The sequence below is a fragment of the Abramis brama genome (assembly GCF_963993115.1).
Source record: "Abramis brama genome assembly, chromosome: 8".
Lineage (NCBI taxonomy): Eukaryota > Metazoa > Chordata > Actinopteri > Cypriniformes > Leuciscidae > Abramis > Abramis brama.
In genome coordinates, this window is record NC_139970.1 from 1,541,174 (window position 1) to 1,561,743 (window position 20,570).

At 38.5% G+C, this 20,570-nt stretch overlaps 1 protein-coding gene across 1 annotated transcript in view; it reads right to left on the bottom strand.

The window, feature by feature from the left end:
- LOC311088041 (E3 SUMO-protein ligase RanBP2-like) overlaps positions 1-19,738 on the bottom strand; it is a 210,478-nt gene extending 190,740 nt beyond the window's left edge. The window contains exons 1-7 of the mRNA XM_084121678.1: positions 19,599-19,738; positions 5,850-5,917; positions 5,652-5,763; positions 4,737-4,889; positions 4,420-4,650; positions 3,887-4,029; positions 404-599 (exon numbers count right to left, since the gene is read on the bottom strand). Coding sequence (XP_083977804.1) covers positions 404-599; positions 3,887-4,029; positions 4,420-4,650; positions 4,737-4,889; positions 5,652-5,763; positions 5,850-5,917; positions 19,599-19,664 — 969 coding nt within the window. The 5' untranslated portion in view covers positions 19,665-19,738. The remainder of the gene's footprint in view (positions 1-403; positions 600-3,886; positions 4,030-4,419; positions 4,651-4,736; positions 4,890-5,651; positions 5,764-5,849; positions 5,918-19,598) is intronic.
- Between the last annotated feature and the right edge of the window lie 832 nt (positions 19,739-20,570).

The window sequence follows — 20,570 nt, forward strand, 5'->3', positions numbered from 1 at the left end:
GAAATGCTCTTTGATCCCAAATCAATTGGTGACCGAAGCCCTGTGACCATACATGGCAATAACATTAATCAACAAAATTCATGCAAGTACCTAGGCATTCACATTGACAGTGACCTGAGCTGGCAGACACAGGTAGCCACTGTCTGCGCCAGAATCCATCAGCGCCTCCACTTTTTACGCAGACTGCGGTTGTTAGGTGTCAGTAAAAACATAATGTTAATTTTTTATAGGGCAGCAATAGAGTCTATCTTACGGTATGGTATCACCAGTTGGTTTGGTAATCTGAGTGTCAAACTTAAATCACAGATTCTCAACCTGGTCAGAGTAGCGGGCAGGATTATGGGTCACCCCCCCCCCCCCCCCAGGGGTTTTTCCCCAGCCCTAGAGGAAGCGCACATCATACCTGATAGGCCACTAGATAACACAGCGCGGCTAAATCCCGCACGGCCCTCCACTGCTGTGGCCCGTCCTGCGCCGTCTTCAGCAGCTGCGTCCCGGCGTACAGGTACAGCTGAGCCCTCGTCTCCGTGAACACCTCCGACAGCTCGTCCAGAGTGTTCGTGGCCGTGTTCTTCAGAGACTGCATCGCACGGTCCAAACTGCAGCAGAAACATGGCGTGAACATTTCATGAAGGCGTGAGTCTGCTGACATTTCATTTAATTGAGTGGCGGGTTTCATTTGTGTGTCTAAAATAATAATTTGGTCACTGTATACGTCACAGGCAAGTTAAGAAACAATTGTATATTGTTTGTTTTGTTCATTAATTATTTTATTACATTAACAGTAAAGCTGACTGAATTCCAAATAAATAAATAAATAAATAAATAAGTGGGACCCTCCTTTCAATTAAATTAAATATTCTCATTCATTTATGGAGAACGAAAGAAATAGATTTGTTCAGTATAGACATAATCACTAATTTAGTAATTTTGCATGAGTCCGATGCAGAAAAAATGACAAAAAGCAACAAGATGGCAGAGCTTTCAGCTTATAGATTCCCCGATCCTAGAGAGAATGAAGTGCTACTAAGTGCTAATGTGGATTTCTGTCTAGATAGGCAATAAACATTCTGCAAGAGAAAACCTCAAAAAGGTTAATTATAGATCAAATAAGACAGAAACACACCCGTTCACCGGTCATTTTCCTCAGCTGTAGGCAAAGGCAAGTTTCAAATCAGTGCTTCTCCTGGGAGACTAGTGCTAAATTAGCCTCTAGTTTAGCGTCATCTACTGTTTTAGAAGAGGAAGTTGCTCAACTGCATTTGTGAGAAAATCTGCCTGGACGCATTTGTGAGAAAATCGAGCCGAGAGATCTCATAAAAAGCCAAGTGTCACACAATCATAACAGACAGATATGCATTTGTATGCACTAGATTTGGTATTTGTTCAAAGGTTACATGCAATTTGAAGGATGGTTTGTATATATTTGTGAAGTATTACCTTGGCTCATTTATTTATATTTGTAAAACACAATACATATTTGTAACTCCACTGCATTTTTCACTCAAACTGACCTTTGTGCTTGCACATTGCTTTCTGTTTGTTTGCGAGTCGAGTTTTCCTTTGCAAAGTAGATTGAGTTTGTTTGCAAAATGCTGGATTTGTTTGTTATAATTATGGCACATAATTCGCTCCATAGTCTTTGCTTGTTTGCAGTGCAAGGGTAAACAAAGAACTGGTTATATGAATAAGTACAGCGTTTTCTTCATTCGAAACACGATGTGTGTAAAGGCTAATGTTTTATGTATTTATGGAGTGGAGAAGAGTGTCTTAGTCAGGTATTTGCCTGGGCATAGCACTTCATCTTTTATAACACAAGCTTTTTGCCAAATATATAGCTACATAGCTAAAAATAACTTTGCAAAAATAACCTGTAAGTTAATAAAAACTTAATGCGAGGCACTCAGATCTAACTCAGATGTGGCCGTTCTAATGACGGATAAAACACAAATCTCAGACTTTCACTGGTGAAACACATCAAAACTCTATTTGAGCTTGATTTTGGAAAATATAACGAAATGCAAGAGTCTGACTATACATAAAGCCACAATACTAACTTTGACAACAAGGTGTTTAATAATTTAATACATTTTATTTTAAATATCCTGAACAGTAGCAGTTCTACACTAACCTGTAATTAGTCACCTGTAATGATTCCAGTGGATGCTCACACTGGTGGTGGTTGAGGAGAGATTCCCTGATATGATTGTAAAGCGCTTTGGGTGTACAGTAGTACATGTGAAAGCACTATATAAATGCCTCATTCATTCATTCATTCATTCATTCATTCAACCTGCAATTTTCACTGGTTTTAAAGCACACCACGCTGGATATAACCTGCCATGGTGACATATTCTCGGATAATAAACTCCTGCCAGCACATTACATAGGATGAATTGACAACTGAGCGCAGGCATTTCACTCACATTGGATGCGTCAACGTCACATTTGCATTTGAATTCATGATTGGTTGACTGCCAAATTAAAATATTAAACAAAGATAAATGTTATTATCAAGTTAATGGTCATTTCAAATAAGTGTTTCTGTTCAGAACGTTTAAAATTGATTTTGTTTTTGTTTGTTCCTGTTAAAATTTTGTTAGTTTCCGTTTTTTTTGTTTCTTGAACCGGTTCGGAGCCCTGAGTAGTAGTGAATATATTTAACCCCAACTCCTCTCTAGAGTTATTTTTCTAGCTGACTATGGGTTTATGGTCATTGAATGGCTTTTCTGAGGTAAATGTGGTGAAGGGGGTGATTCTGGAATCCACTGCTGCTTCAATGTATATCTAATATTAATAAATATCAAATGAGTTCAATGACGTCTCTAAGCTTATGTTATTTTACTAAGTTACAGAAGTTACCAGTATGATTACTGAAATCATGTGAAATGTTCTTTTCATGTATTCTCAAATGTCTGTATTTGATATCTGAATGCAGTAACAGTGCTTGCTCATTTAGCCCGGCTTCCAGAGATGAAATATGGACTCAGTTTGTTTGAGAAAGATCTTCAACATGTTAAAACATATATCTGTTCTTCTAGCTCACCATGACAGCTATAGGTCACAGGGGTCATTGGAACCAATAGTTTAAGTGAACATTTCTTAGTTGAAGTCTTTACTTTACTGTGTTAGATTAAAGTGTCCTCTCACTGAGAGAAAGAACATGTTATATGGATGTTTTGAGAAAACTCTCCTGTTTATTGTTAAAGCCCGACCAAATCCAGCCTTGAAGAAGCTGTGTGTGTGTGTGTGTGGTAGTATTCTAGGTTACAGGTTAAGGAACCACTGGCATTATTGGAGATGGATTGAGTGGTTGTTCTGGACATGCTGGCGCCCAATAACCCAAATCTGCGACCCGGAAGGTCACGACGTGCCTAACTTCAGGGTCCGAGTATCAGCCGTATAATCAATGGAGGTATGCTTCCGTCTATCTGTATATGTGTGAAAAATTACTATGTTTATCTATTTCTTAGCCAATCAGAATCATTCAACCTGAAGCGATGACGTAGCGTAGACCTTGGTGAAGGGAATAACTGTTGATCTTTGTAACTGTAAACGGGGCGGCCTACGAACTCCAGTGTGAGTCTTGAAGCTGAACTTCAGCTAAGCTGAAACTGCAAACTATCTTCAGTAAAAAAAAAATCTTCAATTTATTATAATTCTGACCCTTCTTTTAAACTGACTGCACTTCTAACTCCTGGTCTTCATGAATCATATCTGGTCCTTGGGTCTTTAACTGTATTATCCCCTTACAGTGGCATTATTGTTCTCCAGCTGTTTTATTGATGCCTTTTATGTGGTTGAAACACTGATTGATTGATTACATGAGACATGATTCATTTCAGCAAGTGTTGTGGTAGTGTCAGACAGGCTGGTGTTGCCGTACCTCCAGAGAGCATCAGCGCTCTCCTCGCAGCTCTTCTCCTTCAGCGTCAGTCGGACGCGGCTGCAGAGCGCTAACAGCAGCTCTTTGTGAAACTTGCGCGACGCCTGCTCGTTCGACGCCACGCTCGGCCGGCAGAGATGCTCCTGAAACACAGAAGACTGATCACTCTCTCGATATCACCAACTTCCCCTGATCTGCTCAAACCTTTCATGGTCACATCAAAACCAGCAGAACGCAAAACATCCTTCTCTGTCCCAGAAGAGCATGTACTGACACTAGAGCTGCACGATTACATCGTCAAAAGATGGCATTTACAATAGAATACAACACATTTTGAAAGTAACTTGATGCTTCAAATAAATATTGTACCAAAAAAAAAAAAAAGTTTTAAAAGATGAAGAATAGTCTTATGGATTTGATTAATGAAGGGGAATAAATGAGCACACTGTCAAGTTTTGGGTAAACTCTCCCAGAAAGCAACCCATGTAAGAGTCAGCTCGTCTAACATAAGAGGAGATGAGACGATCACTGACCTGAAGGGTGCTGACCAGAAGCTCGTACCACTCCAGACGGTCCTTCAGAAGGCCCGTCTTCTCCACCTCCAGACACTGCTTCACCGCCTCCTCGTGCCGGCCGTCTGCGCTGTACAGACGCACCAGCCGGTCATTGATGTAGGAGTCGTCGGGCCGCAGCTTGAGCTCAGACTGAAGCAGCTCGTACAGCTGGATGGAGCCGTTCTGTCCTCGAGTGCTCAGAAGCTTCTCCTGCATCAGAGAGAGAGGGTGTGTTCAGAGCAGGCGATGGGATGGGAATGAGATCTGATGGGATGGGATGGGATGTGCGCACTGACCCTCAGGTTGAAGACGTTGGGATGTCCCGGCAGCAGCTTGGCAGCTTTCTCCACCCAGAACTCGGCCCGGTTGTCAGGCTCCGGTTTCCCGCACAGCAGCTCCGCCAGCTTCAGAACCAGGTCTGGCTGAGCTGGATTCAGATCCACTGAACGCTGGAGTTCAGAAACAAACATCAGCATTATATGCTAAAACTTTAAAAGTGCATTAGAAGTTCAACAATACAACGACCTTGGAAACAAAGGGCAGAATAATCTTAATGTGCTTCACCTGGACTAACTGTGTTATAACTGAACGTGAGAAACTGATACCCACGAGATAAACCAACACGGGTTATGATCAACAAACTTCCATTTCTGTACAACAGGTCTCATCGCTTCCGGATCAGGTGTTTGCTAAGCGCTTCAATATAGAGCAGTTTTCCTCAAGATAGAGTTACCAAAGATGACCATAATCGATGTTTATCGTATACGCAGATAGATATCTATAAGTTTTTTATTTTTCTTACTATTATTCGGTTATTAAAAGATAATAACAGCTTGAGCTGATGAACCCAGAGCAGATTTGTACAGGCAGCTCACGTACAGATAGAGTTCACTGCATTCACCCGCTCTGAGACGCTGAAAACACCGGATCATGAGCTGATGGCGTATTAATGAACACAGAGCCACGCTTCACTCTGAAACATGCAGCGCAACACACTATATCACTGAATATCAACACACAGACTGCAGTGTGTCCGAGAGAGAGAGGAAACGCAGGAGTTACCCGTGTATCGACACTGCGGAAACATTTCAGATAATTTTGTATGCATGTATATTTTTCCAGCATTATTATTGTTAAACTCCACAGCTGAAGTGTGTATTCAAAGACCACTGCCGTAGAGAAACATGTCAGAGTAAATGAAGGATCCAAACCTTGTAACATCCCACAGCTTTGTCCGTTTCCCCGTCCCGCTCGAACAGCTGCCCGAGGAACTTGTGCGCTTTAGGATCCTTCGGCTTTACAGTCAAATACTCCGAAACATGCCTGTGACCCAATGGTGTGAGAGAAACACATCACTTCACAGAGAAACCAGGCATTAGACAGAAGACAGAGCAAAGGAGTTAGCCTACCTTTTAGCAAGCTCATATTCTTTAGCCTCAAAGTATAGTTTGGCAAACAGAAACCCTTGCACTGACTTCTGCAAGACACAAAACAGGTTAGTGTCACAATTAAACAATATCTGGGTAATAATGTATGAACTGTATACCATATAATATTTAGCTTAAATCTTTAACACTGTAAACCCTAAAGTTGAAAGTAATTAACTGTACAGAGCAGAGGAAACTATTATACTTCAATGAAATTGAAATGAATGAATCTCAATGAGTATTTAGAACAGAGTTCATGAATCTGGCACATCTGATGAACGGAGTTTCTGGAAAAGCTGCTGGAACTCAAGGTTCGGTGAACTTAATGAGAAATACTGAGCGAGATCACTCATACGATTTGATTGCATTCAACACGGTCTAGGTGGGCTCAGTTCCCATCATGCACTGCGACTCAAATGGATAATTCAGGGTTCGTACACATTTCTACTAATACATTTCCATGACTTTTCCATGACCTTTGAAAAAATAATCGTGACCCAACGTTCCATGAAACATCTGTGTATGTAAAATAATATAGATAAAATGAATAAATAAATGGATAAAATCCATGTTTAAACAGCATATGTGTAACGATCACCAGTGAGAGTGCCCGGGAATACCATCAAGATAATGAGACACAGTTCAGACCTATCATCCATTATCACACTCACATTCATAAGGACTTGACGAGCGATGCTGCACTGGCCGACCAGACAGTAAAACAAGAGTGACTGACATGTATGCACATAAATCACGGTCACACACACACTCTCAGAGTAATATTGTAAGTTACTGCATAATACATTTTCAATTAGTAGAATAGTACAGCATCACGATACACAGTCTCATTTGTAGCTATGTCTTTCAACTATTATAATATTTTAAAGGGCAAAAACAGGACCTTTTAATTGGCATTCTGATTTTAATCATCAACTGTCACTTTAGCGTGAGGCCCTGTCCAGTCACAGACTTGGTACTGTCAGTAGCATATACTAGCATTAGCTCCCCAGCCTGAGCTAACTCGATCACGTCGCGCTAGGTGGGTGTGGTTTCAGATAGCCAGGCTCCTCAGCCCCGCCCACACCCCGCCTCTTTGCACATATTCTGTTATCCGGGAGTGACACGAGGTGACGCGAGGCCAAGATGGCGACGGCCGGCTCCGCCCACTTAAGGCTTCAAAAATGCTCTTCAGAAACCTATGGGTGACGTCACGGACACTACGTCCATATTTTTTTACAGTCTATGGAAGCAACGCAGATCTGTGAACACCTTCATTACCTCAAAAACAAAGACTCAGAGACTTCAGTATTCCTCTGATTTTCATCGGGTTTGGAAGACATGTTGTGTTTGTGCTGAGCTGTGCTGTTTACCTTGGGTTTACCGCAGAAGAACACGATTTGAAGATGAGAGATTTTTAGGTAAGGAATTTACACTCATAATAGTAAGCATGTTATTGTTGCATAACCTTTACATTGTGCCAGACTAAAATGTATATAGACATAAACATGTTGAAATATGAACTATAGACAGGTAGGCAACCTTTCAATGCTAAATTTATATACATGTACGACACGAGGATGTTTTTTAGATAATAAAACACAGCATGATATACAAGTAGGCTAGTATGAGTGTTTATACTCTAATATGGTGAATATTATAATGTTTAGACCCGTGTTTAATGTTAAATACTGTGTTTGTGGATATCTGCTCAAAAGTAGATATGTATAATGTGGTAGGTTAACAATAATGTTTCATTGTTTGGAGCGGCTCGATCGCTTCAGTAAATGTTCTCTGCTCGCGCTGTGCGTTTGAAAAGCAAAACGCGCCAAAGATTAGGCTTCATGTGTTTACTCCATCTCATTTCATAACGAATTGAAACATATGAAGTAACATTTGATAATCTATATATTTTTCTCTAGTGTAGTGTTACTGAAGTGTTCCTTTTTAACGAGTTATAGGCCGCCAGGCTATTGTTGTTGTTATTTTATGCAGCCCTACACGTATATGTTAGTACAACAACATATACATACACAACAAATCTGGTGTTCAATTATATAATATAGGCTTATATATAAGGACTCATCAGTGCCTGTAAAAAGAATTTTAAAAACCTGAAACTGTGACCATGTGTTAAAATTGTGATTTAAAATTTACCACAAAATAAATAAATAAATAAATAAATAAATAAATAAAAAAAAAAAATATATATATATATATATATATATATATATATATATATTATTTTTTTTTTTTTTTTTTTTTTGTGGTAAATTTTAAATCACAATTTTAACACATGGTCACAGTTTCAGGTTTTTAAAATTCTTTTTACAGGCACTGATGAGTCCTTCTGACTTCAACCTTTACATGAGTCTCCGTACATGAACATGGTAAAGTGAAAAATCAAACACCTTGGAAATGACAGGTATGTACAATGTTTCAGGAATGGCACAAAGGTGTGTGACTGCTCAAGTCTCTGTCTTTACATTAGTGTGATCAATAATGTGCTTTTTTTGTCCTTTATGATGTATCTTTGGATTATGTTTTGTTGTAAATAAATCCAAACAATCAAAAAGCCACTCTTTTTTAAATCTCTCTTCATTCTTTATGCAAGTTCCCTCACAGTCCCACACCTGATAGGGCCATTATGGGAGGGTCTTTGTCTTTCTCAGGTGTGAAATGCATCAATATTCATGATTCATGCCCTCCTCGCATAAAGCTTTCTTACACAAAACATGTCTTACAAATTTTAAATCAATATTTTGTTTGATCTGAGTACTCAGGATGATTTTCACATAGTTTTGGAGAAAATATTCTAGGCTACGTGATACAATTTTCAAAAGTCTTGTGAAGAAATAATCAGTATGGGTTTCATGGCCTTATTTCAGTGACAATTTTTGTTTTGTTTTTTCACAAACCACGCATAAACGTCATTATCTCAAAACTACAAACTTTTACATACATGCTGCTGATATATTATTGTAGCAGAGTTTGTGTTAAATACAGTGTAATCAGACTTTAGCCATGGAAATGTCACAAGTAACAGAAATAAGCACAAATGTCAGAGCATGTCAGAACACCTCCAGGGCCAGAAAACACCTCAGACCCCAGAGGGTTAAAGTCCTTTTAAACCGGAGTGACTCGAGTCCTATTTCTCTGAGAGGAGCTTCTCTGTGGAGATGGCCAGGTTCACCCATCGCCGGCTTCTGTCACGGCTGGAGTGCAACAGAGCTATATTTTGGGCCCGATTTTCTTTTTATATATGCTTATATTATGCGGATGATACCCAGTTATACATGTCAATAAAACCTACGTCCTACCTAGTAAGTCTACGTCCTTATCTGATTTGTTAGCCTGTGTAAATGACATTAAAAGTTGGATGGGTGATAATTTTCTTTGGTTAAATGAAAACAAGACTAAAGTCCTTTTATTTGGCTCCCCTCATTTGGTGTACGTCCTGAGCTGTAGTTTAGAGGACCTCTGCAAGCCAATATCCGCACTCATGTAAAGAACTTGGGTGTTGTTGTTGATTCTGAGTTAAAATTCGACAAACAAATAAACTCTGTTGTCAGAGCCAGTTTTTTCCAGTTTATTTCAACAAGACTTGATTATTGCAATGCTCTGTATGCCATACCTGTCAACATTTGGGTACCAAAATACGGGAGACCACATGCGGTTTCATGTCATCTACATTACACACCCCATCGCCAAATCATAGAAAAATTCAGTTAAGACAGTTGTATTCATCAAAACAGATTTCTAAAATAAGGTATAGGCCACAAATCTGTGAGTAGGCTACAGTTTTCAAAACTGAACAGGTGATGTTGTGTAATATTCAGTTACTGTAAGAAACTGTTCCAGCGGGTGGAGTTTACTGGTACTGAATATTACACATCACCTGTGTATACTCCCATTAACTGAAACAGGTTTTCACAGGAACTGAATATTACATCCAAATATTGTTATGTAATCAATCAGCATATTGTTGTGTAACTTTACCTATTGGAACAGTATTTCACAATTTTTCACAGGAACTGAATATTACAAACAACTATTGTGAAAGCGTGCACGGATTATGAATTTGTTCACTGTTATCGTTGTACGTAGTTTTTTTTTTCTTTTTCTGCATAGTTCTATTTTGTTAATAAATTTTGCATTCTATTTTGGCTTTCTCGTGTGTCCCTATTTTTGTTGTGTCCCTTTGAGCCACGGGGCGAAATGGGTATGGATTGAAAAACCAAAGCAACTGTACGGTTTACAGATCTGAGCACAGCTGAGACTTCTTCTCTGGTACTTTTGGCGTAGGATATTTATTTTCGTCAAGGTCAGGCTGCGATGTCAAATGTATTCCCAGGAATGAGTGATGCGCTTTCCGCTTTTAAAGTTTTATAAAATAAGTAAGATATGGCTTGAATAGTTTAAAAGCATTAGCAAGAATAAAAGCGCATTATTTAATGTAACACCATGCAGCCAAAGGATGACAGAAAAAAACGGATGCTGCGTTAATTGCGTTAAATATTTACTTACCACGGAGTCTTTTCCCATTCAACTTCCCGCGTCTACTACCTGCGCAGATATCGACGGCACAACTGGGTTGTAGGTTTGCCAGGTTGAGCTCACAAATGGCTTGAAATGTGTATGATGTGTTGATTGTGCGAGTAGGATGGGTTTCATACAAGATCTGGCAACTGGACAACCTTGGAATAATATATTGATGTGATTTTTGATATACAGTGCAATGCATAAGTGAATACACCCATGCTAAAGTTGACTAAAAAGAGGAATAAAAAATCATATTTTGGAAATTGAACTTAATGCCTTAATTTAAAAAATTAGGAAAAATCCAACCTTTAAGGACACCAATTTTCTTTGTGAATGAATAATGTATCGTAAATAAATAAATGTTCTTCCTTAAAATACATGGTGCATAAGTGAGTACACCCCTATGTTAAATTCCCATAGAGGCAAGCAGATTTTTATTTTTAAGTATTTTTAAAAAAATAAAATTTAGGATACTATGCATCCTGATAAAGTTCCCTTGGCCTTTGGAATTAAAATAGCCCCACATCATCACATAGCCTTCACCATACCTAGAGATTGGCATGGGGTACTTTCCATAAGATCATCTCTCAATGCAAATCAAACTAGCTTTTAGGCTAACTGAAATAAAACCATGCCAATCTCTAGGTATGGTGAAGGCTATGTGATGATGTGGGGCTATTTTAATTCCAAAGGCCAAGGGAACTTTATCAGGATGCATAGTATCCTAAAAAAAAATGTAAAAAAAATACTTAAAAATAAAAATCTGCCTGCCTCTATGGGAATTTAACATAGGGGTGTCCAGACTTATGCACCCTGTATTTTAAGGAAGAACATTTATTTATTTACGATACATTATTCATTCACAAAGAAAATTGGTGTCCTTAAAGGTTGGATTTTTCCTAATTTTTTAAATTAAGGCATTAAGTTCAATTTCCAAAATATGATTTTTTATTCCTCTTTTTAGTCAACTTTAGCATGGGTGTATTCACTTATGCATAGCACTGTATAACGACGTTTGGGCCATACAAATAACGGGAGTTTCACGGGAGAAATAACAAAACGGGAGGGGGGCGGGAGATGGGTGTGAAGTACGGGAGACTCCCGGGGAAAACGGGAGTGTTGACAGGTATGCTGTATGCTGGTATTAACCAGTTTTCCCTATCACGTCTGCAACTGGTTCAAAATGCTGTAGTTCGCTTCTTAATGGGGAAGAAAAAGCCTGAACATATCACCCCTATTTTGTTACATTTACATTGTCTACCTGTCAAATACAGAATTGATTACAAGGTTTTAACATTGGTATTTAAAGCCTTGCACAGTCTGTCTCCAGTTTACATCTCAGACCTAATTTGTCCATACTCTCCCCAAAGATCTCTCAGATCATCCTCTGACAAACTATTACTCGTCCCAGTGTCTCGCTTGAAATCTAAAGGTGACAGAGCCTTCTCCATTTGTTCCTCTAAGCTGTGGAATTCACTACCTCAATCTGCTAGGCTATCTTCTTCTTTATCTGCACTTAAGTCATCTCTAAAAAAAAAAACACGTATCTTTTTTCTCAGGCCTATTCATAACTTTGGATATGTTAGTCTTAGTGAGTAAAGTTCTTAAGTCTTGATTATTATTATTTTTTTATGGTTGCTAATTAACATTTACAAGTATACTCTGTATTTTTGTGTGACTTAGTTTAATTGTGTTTTGTGAAGCACCTTGGTCAGCAGAAATGTTGTTTTAAATTAGTAAATTATATAAATTAGTGACCTTGACCTATCTGAAACGTTCTTGGTAATCTTATAATGTTAGGAGAATTGTGGCGACGTTGAGAGTTGGTTATTTGATGGTAATGAAATTACGGGCATGCGACGTCGTAGTTACTTTGTCAATTCGTCAAGTCATTACCATAGACAGTATATAAACTGGACACAGCGACCCCATTGGATTCAATGGAGAAAAGTGAAGTCAATTAGAAGCTCTCACTTCCTGATGGCTGAGCGACTGCGCAGACTCAAACTGAGCTTGACGACGTAGATGTGACGTGAGCAACCCGTCTGTCTTCTAGTAGCTGTGCCGAGAGAAATCTGAATCATTCCCTTCCGAATCTTGCAGAGACGGAGAGCGTGAGTAGGAGCTGTCCATGAGCTAGGAGCAGGAGCAACTTTTGCTAGGTATTCTGATTAATTATTTTGTCATTTTGCCTCCACGTCCCCTGATTGCCCGTGAGCTTCTCCTCCTGTCCATACGGTAATCTCTCTACTGTGCGACAGAGAGTCGTGTGGTTATGACGCAATCGTTAGCCTATTTTAAAAAAAACTGCATCTACGGGGTCATAACGTAAGACACAAGGTAATGGAGCCTTTTATACATTTTCGTATTTCTTTAGAAATAAATAATGGACAAACGGAGTCTTTAAACGCCTCAGATGTAAAGTTATTCGATGTCAAAGTGACGCCAAAATGAATGCGAGTCAATGGAATGCTAACAGCAGGTGATGGTCTGCTAATCAGTGGCGGCGCCCGGGGAAGCTTCAATATTTTATGAAACCCTGCCCCCCTGGTCATTAGGCTTGTTTGAGATGAGCAAAATCTTCGCAGAACCGATCACCGGTGATCAGCGCGAGATGCATGCCGGTTAGAGATGTGTCGAGTGCGGTCCGCCTGGCTCTGATGTCATGCTGACGTATGCCAGAAAACTCTCACGAGCGCAGTTGCTCTCCAAACGACTTACTGACGGCACAGATTAATGCTCATTGGTTTAAACAACCGTGATATATTGATCTCTTTTCAAATGATTGATCTCAAAACTTTGATATCATGTTTTACTGTATGTGTATAAATTATATGTGAATATTCCCAAATCTCTGACAGTGCAATCTCTATATGGGTTATGTGATGCCATATATATATATATATATATATATATATATATATATATATATATACACTATGTACATATAAACTTCCATGCATATACACCTATAAACACTCGCACATACATATAAACTTCCATGCATATACACCTATAAACACTCGCACATACATATAAACTTCCATGCATATACACCTATAAACACTCGCACATACATGTAAACTTCCATGCATATACACCTATAAACACTCGCACATACATATAACGTGGATGCATGCTTTGTGTATATATGTATATGCGAGTGATTTCATATGTGGATGTGCGTAAACTTTAGTCATTTGTGCGTACACGGAATTAACCTGCCTTTTTGATAGTTTGTTTTCCAATTTGAAATGAAATAAGCATAAACGAGATAAACAGCCCCTTTATTCATTTTTTTTTCGTTTTTTTAAAAAAAATAAAAAAAAGCCTAAGCCTCTTACGTTGTTGATTTATATTTCAAACAAGAATTCGACATTTGCTCGCAATGTTTTTCTTACAAAAAACCTCATCATTTTGCAGGACAATTGTCTATTACAGTATACAACACAGAAGGGTAACAATAAATCTGTGGTGATATACAACACGCTTTAAGAAAAGTTTATTTCCATCACACTGTAAAGTGTTTTTAGATATTAGCCTACATATAGATTACATATACCAAAGATTTTACATATAAACTGGGTCAGCATACTGTTAATTACAGTTAGTACCATGGGAAGTAGGGGTGCTGAGCGTGACCCCTGCTGGAGCCCATGAATAAATATGGTTGGGGATAAAAGTTCACACAAACAAAACCAAAAAACTGTGGTGTTTAGCCTATAGGCATACATATTAAGTGTGCTTGTTTTTATTTATGCTGTATTATAAAATACCCATATTATAACAAATAAATAAAATATATTTGGAAATTGCCCTTTAAAACGAAGGCTCAGTTTGTGGTTCACAATTATTTGATTAAAAACAACAAAAACAATAAAACAAAGACAAAGTCACTTATATTAAACACTTTTTTATTGATTTTTTTGTTAACAGAAGTTATCTAGCACCTTTAATTGCCTTCGCTATCGTCCTGTCAATCATCTGTCTCATTCTCGCGGGTCGCGGATATGATTACAGTTTCAGTAAAAATGTATTTCACAATCATCGGTACTACCCACCCTCAGCCGATTGGCATTACAGTATTTGCAATCACCATCCCGTGGCAAAACGGAGCGTCTAAAAGAAAAGTTCTGACTGCTGACTGAACATTGGTCAGTGAGCCTCTCCCGCTCGGCGCTGTCAAGCGCAGCTTCACCACACAGATTAAACTCCGCACAGCTAAATAAAACAGGCTGGTGGCAGACTAATAATTAATATTTCTGATGTAAAGATTTCTGTGAAACGTGTAAAGTTGCACAGAAGAAAGCCCAATAGTACAGTTTAAGAATCTGTAGCCATAGTAGAGGACTATTATTTTGTTGAACAGACCTGACCTGAGCGACAACTGATGACGTCACACGCTCAGATTTGCTTGACCAATCGGCGGAAGGGGGCATGTCAGGCCGCCCACATGTGGAAAACGAATTTTGAAGTCATTTATTCGTTTTTTGCCTGTGAACTAAAAAACGAAAAATCAAGCCGAAATCTCGTTTTTTCGTTTTTTTTGAAAAACGAAAAAACGAATAAGGGTCCGTTTTCTCGTTTCTGCTTATTTCATTTCAAATTGGAAAACAAACTATCAAAACGTACACGGACCACACTGAAATGCCTTCCTTTTACACTGAAATGCCTTCCTTTTACACTGAAATGCCTTCCGGTTACACTGAAATGCCTTCCGGTTACACTGAAATGCCTTCCTTTTACACTGAAATGCCTTCCGGTTACGCTGAAATGACTTCCTTTTACACTGAAATGCCTTCCGGTTACACTGAAATGCCTTCCGGTTACACTGAAATGACTTCCTTTTACACTGAAATGCCTTCCGGTTACACTGAAATGACTTCCTTTTACACTGAAATGCCTTCCTTTTACACTGAAATGCCTTCCGGTTACACTGAAATGACTTCCTTTTACACTGAAATGACTTCCTTTTACACTGAAATGCCTTCCGGTTACACTGAAATGCCTTCCGGTTACACTGAAATGTCTTCCTTTTACACTGAAATGCCTTCCGGTTACACTGAAATGACTTCCTTTTACACTGAAATGCCTTCCTTTTACACTGAAATGACTTCCTTTTACACTGAAATGCCTTCCTTTTACACTGAAATGCCTTCCTTTTACACTGAAATGCCTTCCTTTTACACTGAAATGCCTTCCGGTTACACTGAAATGCCTTCCGGTTACACTGAAATGCCTTCCTTTTACACTGAAATGCCTTCCGGTTACACTGAAATGACTTCCTTTTACACTGAAATGCCTTCCTTTTACACTGAAATGCCTTCCTTTTACAGTGAAATGCCTTCCGGTTACACTGAAATGCCTTCCTTTTACACTGAAATGCCTTCCGGTTACACTGAAATGACTTCCTTTTACACTGAAATGCCTTCCTTTTACACTGAAATGCCTTCCGGTTACACTGAAATGCCTTCCTTTTACACTGAAATGCCTTCCGGTTACGCTGAAATGACTTCCTTTTACACTGAAATGCCTTCCGGTTACACTGAAATGACTTCCTTTTACACTGAAATGCCTTCCTTTTACACTGAAATGCCTTCCGGTTACACTGAAATGACTTCCTTTTACACTGAAATGACTTCCTTTTACACTGAAATGCCTTCCGGTTACGCTGAAATGACTTTCTTTTACACTGAAATGCCTTCCTTTTACACTGAAATGCCTTCCTTTTACACTGAAATGCCTTCCGGTTACACTGAAATGACTTCCTTTTACACTGAAATGCCTTCCTTTTACACTGAAATGCCTTCCGGTTACACTGAAATGACTTCCTTTTACACTGAAATGCCTTCCTTTTACACTGAAATGCCTTCCGGTTACGCTGAAATGACTTCCTTTTACACTGAAATGCCTTCCTTTTACACTGAAATGCCTTCCTTTTACACTGAAATGCCTTCCGGTTACACTGAAATGCCTTCCGGTTACACTGAAATGACTTCCTTTTACACTGAAATGCCTTCCTTTTACACTGAAATGCCTTCCGGTTACACTGAAATGACTTCCTTTTACACTGAAATGACTTCCTTTTACGCTGAAATGCCTTCCGGTTACGCTGAAATGACTTCCTTTTACACTGAAATGCCTTCCGGTTACACTGAAATGACTTCCGGTTACACTGAAATGACTTCCTTTTACACTGAAATGACTTCCTTTTACACTGAAATGCCTTCCTTTTACACTGAAATGCCTTCCTTTTACACTGAAATGCCTTCCTTTTACACTGAAATGCCTTCCTTTTACACTGAAATGCCTTCCGGTTACGCTGAAATGACTTCCTTTTACACTGAAATGCCTTCCGTTTACACTGAAATGACTTCCTTTTACACTGAAATGACTTCCTTTTACACTGAAATGCCTTCCTTTTACACTGAAATGACTTCCTTTTACACTGAAATGCCTTCCGGTTACACTGAAATGACTTCCTTTTACACTGAAATGCCTTCCTTTTACACTGAAATGCCTTCCGGTTACACTGAAATGACTTCCTTTTACACTGAAATGACTTCCTTTTACACTGAAATGCCTTCCGGTTACGCTGAAATGACTTTCTTTTACACTGAAATGCCTTCCTTTTACACTGAAATGCCTTCCGGTTACACTGAAATGACTTCCTTTTACACTGAAATGCCTTCCTTTTACACTGAAATGCCTTCCGGTTACACTGAAATGACTTCCTTTTACACTGAAATGCCTTCCTTTTACACTGAAATGCCTTCCGGTTACGCTGAAATGACTTCCTTTTACACTGAAATGCCTTCCTTTTACACTGAAATGCCTTCCGGTTACACTGAAATGCCTTCCGGTTACACTGAAATGACTTCCTTTTACACTGAAATGCCTTCCTTTTACACTGAAATGCCTTCCGGTTACACTGAAATGACTTCCTTTTACACTGAAATGACTTCCTTTTACACTGAAATGCCTTCCGGTTACGCTGAAATGACTTCCTTTTACACTGAAATGCCTTCCGGTTACACTGAAATGACTTCCGGTTACACTGAAATGACTTCCTTTTACACTGAAATGACTTCCTTTTACACTGAAATGCCTTCCTTTTACACTGAAATGCCTTCCTTTTACACTGAAATGCCTTCCTTTTACACTGAAATGCCTTCCTTTTACACTGAAATGCCTTCCGGTTACGCTGAAATGACTTCCTTTTACACTGAAATGCCTTCCGTTTACACTGAAATGACTTCCTTTTACACTGAAATGACTTCCTTTTACACTGAAATGACTTCCTTTTACACTGAAATGCCTTCCGGTTACACTGAAATGCCTTCCGGTTACACTGAAATGACTTCCTTTTACACTGAAATGCCTTCCGGTTACACTGAAATGACTTCCTTTTACACTGAAATGCCTTCCTTTTACACTGAAATGCCTTCCGGTTACACTGAAATGCCTTCCGGTTACACTGAAATGACTTCCTTTTACACTGAAAAGTTTACGCACATCCACATATGAAATCACTCGCATATACATACACAAAGCATGCATCCACGTTTTATTTATGCGCGAGTGTTTTATGGATGTGTATGCGCGCATCGAGTTATATGTATGTGCGAGTGTTTATAGGTGTATATGCATGGAAGTTTATATGTATGTGCGAGTGTTTATAGGTGTATATGCATGGCAGTTTATATGTATATGCGAGTATTTATAGGTGTATGCGTGCGTCAAGTTTATATGTATATGCAAGTTATTCACAAGTGTATATGCATTCATGACTAACATAATATGTATTGGTATGGATTTCATATTAGTGTGCACGTGTATTTCATATATGTATTTTGAACATCCAATAGTATACATGTATATGCGAGTAATTTATAGGTGTATATGCACGTGTGTTATGTATGTATTGATGAGCGAAGTTTGATTTAAATCCTACGTGGCGCCTCATACGTTCTTACTGATTGTATGGGGTGGACAGGTGTCTTTATGCAGCTAACGACCTCAAACAGGTGCATCTAATTTAGGATAATAAATGGAGTGGAGGTGGACATTTTAAAGGCAGACTAACAGGTCTTTGAGGGTCAGAATTCTAGCTGATAGACAGGTGTTCAAATACTTATTTGCAGCTGTATCATACAAATAAATAGTTAAAAAATCATATATTTGGATTTCTGGATTTTTTTTTTTAGATTATGTCTCTCACAGTGGACATGCACCTACGATGACAATTTCAGACCCCTCCATGATTTCCAAGTGGGAGAACTTGCAACATAGCAGGGTGTTCAAATACTTATTTTCCTCACTGTATATATCACTTGTCTGTATTAAAGAAAGAATTATTGATAAACACGTATTTGGAATGGAATTAAATAACAAGTACTTTGGGTGTCTTGTTCATTATATTTATTTTCATCATATAAAAGCAACATAACTTAAATTACATCCAGTTTAGCAACACCGTGCACGAGCGTGAATCCTGCGATATCCACCTTCGATCTCACAGGTGTGTGACTCTGATCCACTAGAGAAGAGAGATCTGTACATCTTGCCTGCACTTTCTTCACCCCTCCTCTACTCTAGTCTCGACTACACTTCAGGCGAGGCGCATCTCAAACAAGCCTATTATATGACCAAAAAGTAAGTATAGATTACGTAACTGTTACGTCGTGTGTTGGGTTTCGCTTCAGCAAACTGTCGGAAATGAAAGTGAAACTTAAGCTACAAGAAGTCGCAGATGCTTAATACACAATCACCATCATTAAAAGTAAAGAAACTTAATGATTTTAGCATTGCTGTTGCCGCTCTCTCCTATTACAGTTTTTGATTTTTAAATTACCTGTTGAATAATACATTCCAGCTCATTTGTTGCTTTCGGTGACGTGAACTCAATTAAATTTGCAGTAATTGAAGGTCGGATTTATATCCGTTTTGCGGAGACACAATTATGTGACCAAGTGTAAATAAAATATTTTTGATAATAGCAATCTGCTCAGTAAAAACGCATGAAGTTAACAGGTGTTTGTAAACAGCTCTGAAACTCTCCACATTTGCGTGGAGAAGAGAAGCGAGGCTGAGTGACTTTAAAACAGTGAAACAACTACTTAAGGAAAGTTCATGCGATATAAATAACACTGAAGACATCGTCGTCTTATTCCTGACATTATCATGACTTACCTGTTTCTGAACGGGAGAGTGAGCTGCAGAAATATATCGCTCCACCTCAGCTTTATTCCTCCTCATGTCTGCTGTCTCGCTCTCTCCGTCTCTGTTCTAGAGGATCATTAAACACGGAGCCGCGTCTGACCTGTGGCTGCTCAACACACGATCACGATGACACAACTCAGGTAAACTTCCAAGCGGAAGTGATCATCCCTATGCCCTCCTCCCTTCGAAGGGAGCCCTTGAGGTGGACACTGAAGGGAGCAACGAAAGACAACGTAATTCCCTCATTTTTTTTATTTTATTTTTTATTGCTCAAGAACAAAATAACATTATCAAGAAATTACATACACATACATAAAAAACAAGACATTAAAAAATAAAATAATAATAATAATACAAGGATGACATGGCAGAGAGAAATGACAAGAAAACATACAAGGAAAGCTTTTAAGTGCATGTATTTACTTTAAATATTTCTTCATAATATTGTATAAATCGTAGGGATTTTTTTATTATTATTTATATAACGAAGAGAATGAAGAAGTGAGCTTAATTCAGAGTCAAAATAAGGATAAGACAGATGCAAATTTTTGTTTATGAATGAAGAATTTTCCGTATAGAATAAAGAAATTAACAACGTACTCTAGGGGTTTATTTTTATCGTCATTATAATAAAAAATAATGTCTTTTAAACTGAAAGAAAGAGTCACACTGGCAGATAGGCCTATGTAAGAACCTACACTGTAAAAAAAAGTTTTTCATTTTAGTTTTTCTCTGGCTGCTTTAACTGTAGGTTTGATACACATTTGTTATAGCAATAAATATCAGATGATCTTGGTCATTTATTGGTGGTTAAAGTCATCATATGATGATCTGATTCACTGATATGTCAGTCAAATCTCTGAATATATTAGATATATTAGATTAGATCTTAGATTACATAATATGTAGATGGAATTTAGCTTTATACAAAGTCTATAATTA